Source organism: Oncorhynchus masou, unplaced genomic scaffold (assembly GCF_036934945.1).
Source record: "Oncorhynchus masou masou isolate Uvic2021 unplaced genomic scaffold, UVic_Omas_1.1 unplaced_scaffold_7022, whole genome shotgun sequence".
Classification (NCBI taxonomy): Eukaryota; Metazoa; Chordata; class Actinopteri; order Salmoniformes; family Salmonidae; genus Oncorhynchus; species Oncorhynchus masou.
In genome coordinates, this window is record NW_027013484.1 from 1 (window position 1) to 12,543 (window position 12,543).

The 12,543-nt window shown below is 44.2% G+C and overlaps 1 protein-coding gene across 1 annotated transcript; it reads left to right on the forward strand.

The window, feature by feature from the left end:
* Positions 1–3,415: 3,415 nt before the first annotated feature.
* On the forward strand, positions 3,416–9,509 carry LOC135537038 (caprin-1-like; the record flags this gene model as incomplete). The annotated part of the gene is made up of 5 exons (XM_064963252.1): positions 3,416–3,478; positions 3,982–4,068; positions 4,971–5,218; positions 5,734–5,816; positions 8,930–9,509. Coding segments are annotated over 5 exons (708 nt in total), but the record flags the coding sequence as incomplete, so codon positions are not given.
* Between the last annotated feature and the right edge of the window lie 3,034 nt (positions 9,510–12,543).

Here is a 12,543-nt window from a genome sequence, read left to right on the forward strand (position 1 = left end):
AAAGCACAAATGCGCCGGCAGTAGGCTATAAGCACAAATGCACGCACGGCAGTAGGCTATAAGCACAAATGCGCCCACGGCAGCAGGCTGTAAGCACAAATGCGCCCACGGCAGTAGGCTATAAGCACAAACAGCGCGCACGGCAGTAGGCTATAAGCACAAATGCGCGCACGGCAGTAGGCTATAAGCACAAATGCGCCCACGGCAGTAGGCTGTAAGCACAAATGCGCCCACGGCAGTAGGCTATAAGCACAAATGCGCGCACGGCAGTAGGCTACAAGCACAAATGCGCGCACGGCAGTAGGGCTATAAGCACAAATGCCGCACGGCAGTAGGCTGTAAGCACAAATCATCCACGGCAGTAGGCTATAAGCACAAATGTTCCATTGTGCAGTTTGTACAAAACAACACTCAAAAGCGTGCCGCAAATGCGAGCGGTTTCATATGACTGATGAAAATGTCCTTTTAGAAAGGAAGATGCAACAACTAGCATGGGTTGACGACTAAGGTTGTGTCTTTGGTTTGCTGGGCAACAAAAGAAAGTTGAGAACATGAAATACTGGTTTCAATGGCATATGAGGAAGTGTTTAAAAAAAAAAAAAAATTATAAATAAAATAATCCACTTAACATTCCTATGGTCGGACCATGGTAAGACAAGCCTCAATGATAAAGAAATGTTCAGGTTTTAAACAATTTACGTTTATGGTTAAATCGTTTTCAAAATGTTGACTGCCTCTGCTCAGATTGCAAGGTGAGTGAGTTTGCAGTGTGCAACAGACACGGCCCCTTCTCTCCTATATGAATGATTTAGTGCCTTCAGTATGTCCACAGAATCACGTCTTTAGATGTTTTAATATTAGTCATGATCCTACATTATATTTGTCAAACATGACAGGCGTTTAGTGGGTGTGTGTGTGTGTGTGTGTGTGTGTGTGTCAAGTCACTTTAAAAAAAAAAAAAAAGTTTGGATACATTTTCGGGCACCTCCATGACAGGCTGTACCCAGTAGGCTCTCAGCTACACTTTGACATCTTGAATTAAAAGGGGGAAAAACTAGGTCTGAACAAGTTTCTTATTTACAATGACGGCCTACACCGGCCAATGAAGCCACTTGTGCACTTCCCCCAGAGTCAGATGAACAGGAACAACTACAAATGGTAACTGCTCCTGGGGGGGATATTTTGGATGGTGCCCTGGCAGAGATGATGGCTTTGGCATCCTGGCAAACTGGACACCTCTTGAAGGCCAAATGGTCTTGCCCCTAAAACCAGAAAATTCCAGGCCTGCGGGAGTATCTATTGAGACAAATTCAGCTAGGTCCCTTCTCGTTTGGTTCCTAGTGATACACCCCTGCTCTTGGGCTGATCCGGGCAATGCTTCCAGCGTCTTGTGTGTCGGGGGACTTATTGAATTTAAAAAAAGACTGCAAACAGACACATTTTCTGTTTTGATGGACAACAGTTACTACTGTGCTACTGCACAGGTTCAGTGCCAACATCATTGTGCTGATCATGACAGCAGTTTCCTCTCAATCAATGCAAATTGCATTATCCAATTCCTTCCAACTGTGTTTTTTGGAGGGGAAGAGGAGGGTGCTCCAAAATAGACACAGCTGTCCTAGTAAGTCATCATTGTTGGAGACACAGCGTCTTGCATTCTGGGTCTCACTGCTGAGTTGCAACATCATCACGTCGTCTTCGTCGACATTTTACAGTTGCACGATGAAAGTGCAGTCCCTGGCCAGCTAGCTCAGGGGGTTTTCAAACTCTTCTTGCCAAGGGATCCCCGCCCAGGCAAACCGACGACCCAGGAACCCCCATATATTATAAGTAATCAAACATTTTTTTTTAAATGAATTGATATGGGAGGTAGTTTTATTTTGACCTGGAAGAGGAAGTGTAAACTCTCAGTCTATTAGCTAGAAGGCGGAATAACTTTTTGTTTGTTTTTTTAAAGCTAATTTCCTGCATTTTGGCCATGTCTAATGTGGTTTCTCTGCTCAAACATAACAAAATCAATGGGCATGTGCACTGAATAACACAACTTTGTATCGATTGTCCCTTATTGTCTAGCTTTTATTTGATCGTTTTCAGACGGTATTATATATAAAAAAATATATATTTTCTACGTGCTTTCTATCTTTTAATAAGTTGAGACAAACTGTTTTTCCAAATTACTTTTTATATTAAAAAACAAACAAATTAGCTCCAATTAGTCCTCCATTTTGAAGGAGGAGATTTTGCCAATGAAGCCACTTATTACCATGGTAACAGTTCCTGTAGACTCCCAGTCAACGCTAGTTAGCATTGGCTTGTGAAACTAAACCTCTAACTTCCTTTTAATATTGGACACATATAACATTTTTATCCACGATGGTATTCTGCTGCAGCTAGCAATATTTAAATAATTTCACAAAACTATCCCAAAATCCCCCCCCCCCCCCCTAGAAGATAATAATTGGCCCTGCAGTACCCGTAGAGGGCTGTGGACCCTAGTTTGAGAACCCCTGCTCTAGCTAGCTACTGTAGCAAGCTAGTTAGCAAGCACATTAGGCAGATGCAGACAATTAATTATGACGCATTATTTGTATGTGTAGACTCAAACGTTTAGCGTCGTTTTAATTTGGCAAATTTTTCGAGCACGTGGAAAGCGGCTACGTTAGCTAACAGCCTTATTAACATGGCGAATGTTTGCAGGTAAACATGTTGGTTGGCATTGATGTCTTGAAATGGCGACGTTGTTACATGATAATGATCATTCTCCGAATTACCGGTCTAGTTAAAATCAACTTCTCACTTTTAGCTAGGCTTTGGGTTGTCACAAAGTAGTTCGCTAGGCAAGCTCAAACGTGGCGTTTCTAGAAACGTTCTTGGCCACCGCATTAGTTCAAAATACACATTTGCAAGATGAAAGTTTGTTATTTATAAGCTAGCAAGTGTTCACCATATAAGTGTTTTTAATTTATTTATGTTTGGTTCATGTTGGCATGCACTGACTAGAGCAGTGTTACCAGTCCTACCCTCATCAGCATACAACACCTGATTCAACTTGTCAAGGGCTTGATGATTAGTTGAGTCAGGTGTGCTGGTCCAGGAGGCTACAACAACCATATGTACTGTTGGGGGGGGTGTACTGGAGGATCGGGGGAAAAAGTTGGGGGGAAAACACTGGACTTGAGTTTACACACGTGGTGTTAGCCAAAGCTGTTCTGAAGAAGCTTGTCCATCTCATTTAACCTACTAGCTGTAAAGGCACACTTGTATAGTGTTGCTCAGAGGTGTCCGACAAACCTTGCATTTTTGTTAGTGTACCGTTACCATGGGATTAGCAATTGAACCTGGGGATGAGGTTACCATTGGATGTCTGTTGCAGGTTTTAGTGTTTTTTGTTGTAATGGTTCTGTCTGTTTTATAGGGCAAGCTGGACGATTATCAATCGAAGAAGAATAAAGGGGAACGTCTCAACCAGGATCAACTGGTGGGTCAATTAACCAATAAGGGGGAGGGGGGGTGTATATGGCTTAATATACCACGGCCAAGGGCTGTTCTTGGTCACGACACAGCACGGAGTGCCTGAATACAGTCCTTAGCCGTGGTATATTGGCCATATATCACAAACCCCCGAGGTGCCTTATTGTTATTATAAACTGTTTACCAATGGAATTAGAACATGGAATTAAATGTTTTGTCATACATGTGGTATGTGGTCTGATATACCACGGCTGTCAGCCAATCAGCATTCAGGGCTCGAACCACCCCAGTTTATAACGTTCAACAAGATGCTGTATGAGTCATCTGTAGTCCCTCAACTAACATGTTTGCAAGCGTTCCACCGCATTGCTTTTCACCAATTAGCCTTCAGTGCTTCAAGGAAGCAGGGATGCAATGCATTTTAAGACTTTGAACAGTATATGTTAGGCTTTCTGTGTTAACCAGTTTCCTCTCTCGCTCTCTCTCTCTCTCTTGCTCTCGTCTCTGAAGGATGCCCTGACCAAGTACCAGGAAGTGACTAATAACCTGGAGTTTGCCAGGGAGTTACAGAAGAGCTTCCTGTCACTGGGACAAGATGTAAGCAAGACGCTGACCACTAAACTGCTCCAGACTGCACTGCTCTGGCTGACCCTAGACTCCCTGCCCCTTGGGGGGTGTTTCTTTTGGAGGTTAAAATAGAAAATGGCAATGGATGATAAAGCATTCATTTTTTTTCTTGAATTTGAATTTTTTTTACCCCTTTTTCTCCCCAATTTCATGGTATCCAATTGTTTAGTAGCTACTATCTTGTCTCATCGCTACAACTCCCATACGGGCTCGGGAGAGACGAAGGTTGAAAGTTATGCGTCCTCCGATACACAACCCAACCAGCCGCACTGCTTCTTAACACAGCGCACATTCAACCCGGAAGCCAGCCGCACCAATGTGCCGGGGGAAACACTGTGTACCTGGCAACCTTGGTTAGCGCGCCCTGCACCCGTCCCTGTGCCCGCTGCAGTACAGCGCCCTTAACCACTGTGCCACCCGGGGGGCCCCGATAAATCATTCTTCTAACGCTGGGGGTCTCTGGCGCTTGGGGTCTGGTGTTAGCCATATCAATGCTAAAAGACATGGGGCTAACACCAAAGCTCCTGTACGCTAGAGATACAAGGAGACTTATTTTTTATTTTTTTTCCATAACATTGTGGTCTGACTCCCTGCCTGCCTATCTGTCTGGCAAACGGTACCGGAGAGTTGGCTCTCGGACCAACCGGCTCCCCAAGCCATAAGACTGATTAAATAGCCAGACCACAAAAGAGTCAATGAGTGGTACCAAAACTATCTGCACTGACTCTCTTGCATGAACCATGCGCATACTCACTAGACTACAGTGTGTTCAGAAAGTATTCCAGAACCCTTGACTAACTTTGTGTTGTTGGGGAAGAATCTCAGGGTGAAGTCTGCATCAGCGTGACCAATGAATTGTGATTTCTCTCCAGATCCAGAAGGCGGTGAAGAAGGCAGCGCGACGGGAACAGCTCCAGAGAGAAGAGTCTGAGCAGAAGAGGCTGAAGACTGTCCTAGAGCTCCAGTTTCTCCTGGACAGGCTTGGAGAGGACAGTGTGAGGCAGGAGCTGAGACAGGGGGCTGCCAGTGTTGACACACCCTCACTCCTCACCGACACAGAGCTCACTGCCCTGGACGAGCTCTATAAACTAGTGGGACCAGAACCAGACCAAAACACCAGGTTAGATGGTGGGAGAAAAGATGTGTGGATTTTTTTTTCTGTTTTTTTCTATTACATGTCTTGGGTTTCAGGAGCTTCTCGACTATCTGTCAAATACATACCATAAACATGATGGTCAACTTGGATGTTTAGATCGGGCGGCAGGGTAGCCTAGTGGTTAGAGCGTTGACTGGTAACCGGAAGGTTGCAAGTTCAAATCCCCGAGCTGACAAGGTACAAAATCTGTCCCTGAACAAGGCAGTTAACCCACTGTTCCTAGGCCGTCATTGAAAATAAGAATCTGTTTTAACTGACTTGCCTGGTTAAATAAAGGTAAAATAAATAAAAACTGGGGTTTCACCTTTGTTTGTTGACAACTCCGATTTGAGAGGGAGTTGCAACTCAAGCCTGATCAAGACATTTGTGTCAATGTTGCAGTCCATAAACCCGCAGGATTATTGAACAGCGTGTAAGGGGGGGGGGAGGGTTGTTACCTTTCTTTCACCACGTTCTAACTTTTACCACTCCCATTGCAGATTTATTGACCAGTACGAGGAGGCTTCTCAACACCTCATGGATCTGTTGGAGGGGAAGGACAAAGCTGTGGCAGGAACTACGTGTAAGTCTAACCAACAACTGCCTGGGTGTGTTCAGTGATGTTGCTGAGAGGATTCTATATTCTAGCTGACAACCATTGCTGTTCTACAGCATCCTTTTGGTTGTTGTTGCGACTGGAACACCGAACCCCCCCCCGTATTAGATCTGTGGGAACAAGTTATAGTCAAACTGGAACACCGAAATGCTTTTCAGTAGCTTCCATCGATACAGAGACGACTGCAGAGGGGCCAAGTTTAAAGAACGGTATGTTCTTTAAACTTGCTTTACATCAGGCCCCTCTGCAGTCGTCTCTGTATCGATGGAAGCTACTGAAAAGCATTTCGGTGTTCCAGTTTGACTATAACTTGTTCCCACAGATCTAATACATCTGGCACCAGGCTAGTTTGGCCGTAGCGTATTCCCACAGATCTAATACATCTGGCACCAGGCTAGTTTGGCCGTAGCGTATTCCTCCAGATCTAATACATGTGGCACCAGGCTAGTTTGTCCATAGCGTGTTCCTCCAGATCTAATACATGTGGCACCAGGCTAGTTTGGCCATAGCGTGTTCCTCCAGATCTAATACATCTGGCACCAGGCTAGTTTGGCCATAGCTTGTTCCTCCAGATCTAATACATGTGGCACCAGGCTAGTTTGGCCATAGCTTGTTCCTCCAGATCTAATACATGTGGCACCAGGCTAGTTTGGCCATAGCGTGTTCCTCCAGATCTAATACATCTGGCACCAGGCTAGTTTGTCCATAGCGTGTTCCTCCAGATCTAATACATGTGGCACCAGGCTAGTTTGGCCGTAGCGTATTCCTCCAGATCTAATACATCTGGCACCAGGCTAGTTTGGCCATAGCGTGTTCCTCCAGATCTAATACATCTGGCACCAGGCTAGTTTGGCCAAGGACTTTGTCTAATATTTGTTCTCTAGACAGGAAAGACACAAATTATTCGGGAAGACGTGGCGTCTTTTAGTTCCACAGTAGGTGGCTCTCTTGGGAGGGTTGGAGAAAACATCCAGATTGGCTCCTTAACCTGCGGTGTCCCTCTGGAGGGGTTAGTGCCATCATTAGATATGTTACTACCTCTCCACCCTGAACACCAGGCCACAAGCAGAGATGTTACTACCTCTCCACAGGATCTTGTGGATTTATAACATGAGAAAAGACTGAAAGGACTCTTATTGTGTTTGCACTTTATACTGTCAGCTCTCAACAGCCAATGGTAACTATCCACCGTCTTGTCACATAACTATAACTATTTGATGACAAGATTTCTCCTTCATATTCCGAGGTGTCTTGTCTTCAGGGGGATATCTTGGACACCTAAAAGGCAACCCAGTTACTGTCTGTTCTGTAATTTCCATGGCCTTGTACAGTAGTTTGAGGGTGCATTCTATTTGAGTAATCATGGCCTAGGGGCATAGGCTAAATGAGTGGTGGTTTGAGATTGCTGAGCCCCTTTGGGTGGGTGGGTGGGGGGGGTATTGCTGAGGTCTTGGGACACACACACACACACACAATGATTTTGGAACTAACCTATCCTGATTCCGATAAGTATTCAACCCCCTGAGTGAGCTTTGGAAGTGGTTACAGCTGTGAGTCTTTCTGGATAAGTCTCTTAAGAGCTTTTCTCACCTGTAGAGGTCGACCAATTTTTTTTAATTAGGGCCAATTTCAAGTTCTCATAACAATCGCTAATCAGCATTTTTGGACACTGACGCGAATGCACTCCATGGGGAGACTGCGTGGCAGGCTGAGCACCTGTTATGTGAGTGCAGGCAGCAAGGAGTTAATAAATTGTTATGAGAACTTGAAATTGGCCCTAATTAAAAATCAACAGCAGGCTCGTAAGCATTCATTCAAACAGCAGCTCTTAGCAATGCCTGAATCACAGCGCTGTTTATGACTTCAAGCCTATCAACTCCTGAGATTAGGCTGGCAATACTAAAGTACCTATTAGAACATCCAATAGTCAAAGGTATATGACATACAAATGGTATAGAGGGAAATAGTCCTATAATAACTACAACCTAAAACTTCTTACCTGTGAATATTGAAGACTCATGTTAAAAGGAACCACCTGCTTTCATATGTTCTGAGCAAAGAACTAAAACATTCGCTTTCTTACATGGCACATACTACACTTTTACTTTCTTCTCCAACACAGTCTTTGCATTATTTAAAAAAAATTGAACATGTTTCATTATTTATTTGAGACTGAATAGATTTTATTTATGTATTATATTAAGTTAAAATAAGTGTTCATTGTTCATTCAGTATTGTCATATATATATATATCTCCCTGCCGATTAATCGGTATCACCTTTTTTGAATAATCGGTATCAGCATTGAAAAATCCTAATCGGTTGACATGTACTATACAATATTTGCTCATTTATTATTTGAGATTCTTTGGGGCGGCAGGGTAGCCTAGTGGTTAGAGTGTTGGACTAGTAACCAAAAGGTTGCAAGTTCGAATCCCTGAGCTGACAAGGTACCAATCTGTCGTTCTGCCCCTGAACAGGCAGTTAACCCACTGTTCCTAGGCCATCATTGAAAATAAGAATTTGTTCTTACCTGACTTTCCTAGTAAAATAAAGGTGTAAAAAAAAAAAGCTGGTTCAAGTTGGTTGTTGATCATTGCTAGACAGCCATTTTTCATGTCTTGACACAGATTTTCAAGTCAACTGTAACTAGGCCACTTGGAAACATTCACTGTCGTCTTGGTAAGCAACTCGAGTGTAGATTTGGCCTTGTGTTTTAGGTTATTGTCCTACTGAAACGGGATTTGTCTGTCTGGGAAAACAGATTGGATTTGTGATTAGCTCGATTCCGTTTCTTGTTAGCTTCGCTGGTTAGATTTGTCCACCAACATATTGTATATGTCAACAGTGTAGTGTTTTGTTTTTTTAATGGAGTTTCAATTGTTACTGATGACTCCATCACAGTTTGTGTTGATGGTTTGAAAGGGGTATCAGATGGTCCCTTTTGGTATCAGCAGTCTCTGCCTAGCCGAGTTGAAAACATTCTTCTCAAATGTAGATGTCCACCATATTGTTTTTGTACAATTGACATGTTTGTTTATGGTGTTTCTGATGGTATTCTCAATTCCTCTCCCTACCCAGACAAAGCTCTGAAGGACAGCCTGAACCGAGTGCTGCTAAGTGGCTACTTTGACCAAGCCCAGTCTCACCAGAATGGAGTGTGTGAGGAGACCGAGGAGCAGGCCGTCGCTGTAGTGGAGGAGACCGAGGAGCAGGCCGTCGCTGTAGTGGAGGAGACCGAGGAGCAGGCCGTCGCTGTAGTGGAGGAGACAGAGGAGCAGGCCGTCGACCCAGGTCAAAATCTTTGACGTTGGCGTTTAGAAATGTGCACTGAGTTATAAATTGACCAAAGTTATACATATTATGTTAGCTAAATGAGTCTCTTTCCTTGACCATCCTTACAAATGTGCACTTATTCCCCTTTTTGTTTTTTTTTTTTTTTAATGACTAAGCAATACCAATGTTAGCGAATGTACACTTTAGTTGGTTAATTTGTAATCAAGCTGGAAGCAATACAAATGTAGTTAGCTTAAGTACACTTTAAAGTTTAATTTGTAAACAATACAAAATGTAGCTGTTAGCTTAAGTTTGTTGTATTGTTGTTTTATTTTACCACCACAAATTTCCCAATTGGGACAATAAAGATGATTGATTGATTTGGCTTTAGTCCTGCGTTCTGAAAGTTATTTTCTCTTTCCAGAGGGCGAAATAGTTGAAGAGTACATAGAGCCCATTGAGGTGGAAGCTACAGAGGTGAGAGGCTTTCCTACCCTGGGTCGTGTTGATTAGAGCTTCATTTTGGCCAAACTTAAAACGATTAAATAATGGCCCAGCATTTTGTAACGGAAAACTAAAATGAGTGCTTCTTATTGGACACATTTAATTCAGATAGTACCTCCTCAAGTTCACTGATTTCGGGACGATTTCTTCCGTTTAGTGCCTACTGAACACGACCCTTCTATTTCAGTTCTTATGACTCGGCTGGTTTGTGACGGCGGCCATCTTGTTTCTGTCTTTCAGTTCGTTAACAGACAATTCATTCTAGACACCACATACAGCGACAAGGAGCAAGGAGTTGAGTGGACCACTGAAACGGAGGTATTTATGCTGCTCGCCTGTTCCTGACTACCTCATCCTTCGTCCTCCATTTTGTATTGACTCTAATATGTCTTCTTCACTGACAGTCCACTGTTTCTCTCCCTACCATCACACAACACTGATGGGTATCTTTTTTTTTGTTGATATAGAAACATTCATAATTTAATAAAAAATGTATCTCTGGTCATTAACAGACAGCATCTGTTAAAGATCCATTGAACATGCTCCACACAAACCAGGTAGGTTGTAGACGGGTCGGGGAGTAAGGGGCTACATTGATTACAAAACAACATCCGTTACATTACCAGCTAACATATTGTAATCGGATACTTTAAAAAAAAAAATACATTTTTTTTTTTTTAAATTCATAAAAGGATGTTTGCAAAAGTTGACACCTTTCTGTTTTCGAAAGGACATTCAAATCCGCATTGGGGGAAAAAAAGGTGAACGATTCTGACCAGCTCGGGGAAACTGATGACACCAAATACATTTGGATCGCGGGAAAATGGCAGGAATGAGCTTTTGTGAACGACAGTCCAAGATATGTCTTCCAATGGTGCGACTGCTATCGGCATCCGAAGATGATCCAACTTGAATAAACAGCTTGGATGTTAGGATGACCGCAGCAGGGATGCAAATTAGTCGCGTTTCGGCGAAATTCGCCGCTTTGAATCCAAAACAGGTGGCCTACGTGATTCGTGTAGATCCGATGAAGTTTTTTTGGGGGGGGTTAGATCACTACTGGCTGTAAGCGAGCGAGTGATGTGCGTTTGGCGCACTACTGGCTGTAAGCGAGCGAGTGATGCGCGTTTGGCGCACTACTGGCTGTGCGAGCGAGTGATGCGCGTTTGGCGCACTACTGGCTGCTGTATCCAACGCTCAGTCAGTCGTTTACATAACAGAATGCAACGCAGCACTCGACTGAAGAGACGACCAATTTACTAGTTACAGCAGCACGTCCCCTGAACGATAACGAAGAGGTAACGTTAAGGTGAGAAGCCATGGAGACGGGGGTGATGAAGCGTACTTCATGAGCTGTGACTGGGAAAAACTACTGGAACTTCGAAAGTTTGAGAAGGGAGAAAGTGGTGGAACAACAATTACATTTTTCACACGCAAATAGCACTTTTCGGTATTGCACAAAGCATGCAATTCCACGAGAGCAGCATTTATTTTTCAACACGAAGCAGTGAGCCCAATCAGTCCTCCATGACGACGAAATCACAATGGACAGATTAGGCTAGTGATTTCTTAGTTTGTGGGTTATGCTCAGGTCTAACACTGTTTTCCCTAATGTATTTCCAATTTTTGAAGCACTACGAGTATTACATTAAATTACATTAAATGCCTGAATCTGACAGACTTATTTTAAATATAAAGGAATAGCCTAATGGTATTACATGTAGGAGAAAGCAATGAGTAAAAGTCTACATGACCAACACAAAGTAAAATGCATTGATTTATGGCCAGCTATGTAAACATTGATTTATGGCCAGCTATGTAAACATTGATTTATGGCCAGCTATGTACATTACATTTACATTTAAGTCATTTAGCAGACGCTCTTATCCAGAGCGACTTACAAATTGGTGAATTCACCTTCTGACATCCAGTGGAACAGCCACTTTACAATAGTGCATCTAAATCATTAAGGGGGGGGTGGTGAGAAGGATTACTTATCCTATCCTAGGTATTCCTTGAAGAGGTGGGGTTTCAGGTGTCTCCGGAAGGTGGTGATTGACTCCGCTGTCCTGGCGTCGTGAGGAGTTTGTTCCACCATTGGGGGGCCAGAGCAGCGAACAGTTTTGACTGGGCTGAGCGGGAACTGTACTTCCTCAATGGTAGGGGGCGAGCAGGCCAGAGGTGGATGAACGCAGTGCCCTTGCTTAGGTGTAGGGCCTGATCAGAGCCTGGAGGTACTGCGGTGCCGTTCCCTCACAGCTCTGTAGGCAAGCACCATGGTCTTGTAGCGGATGCGAGCTTCAACTGGAAGCCAGTGGAGAGAGCGGAGGAGCGGGGTGACGTGAGAGAACTTGGGAAGGTTGAACACCAGACGGGCTGCGGCGTTCTGGATGAGTTGTAGGGGTTTAATGGCACAGGCAGGGAGCCCAGCCAACAGCGAGTTGCAGTAATCCAGACGGGGAGATGACAAGTGCCTGGATTAGGACCTGCGCCGCTTCCTGTGTGAGGCAGGGTCATACTCTGCGGATGTTGTAGAGCATGAACCTACAGGAACGGGCCCACCGCCATGATGTTGGTTGAGAACGACAGGGTGTTGTCCAGGATCACGCCAAGGTTCTTAGCGCTCTGGGAGGAGGACACAATGGAGTTGTCAACCGTGATGGCGAGATCATGGACGGGCAGTCCTTCCCCGGGAGGAAGAGCAGCTCCGTCTTTGCCGAGGTTCAGCTTGAGGTGGTGATCCGTCATCCACACTGATATGTCTGCCAGACATGCAGAGATGCGGTCGCCACCTGGTCATCAGAAGGGGAAAGGAGAAGATTAATTGTGTGTCGTCTGCATAGCAATGATAGGAGAGACCATGTGAGGTTATGACAGAGCCAAGTGACTTGGTGTATAGCGAGAATAGGGAGAGG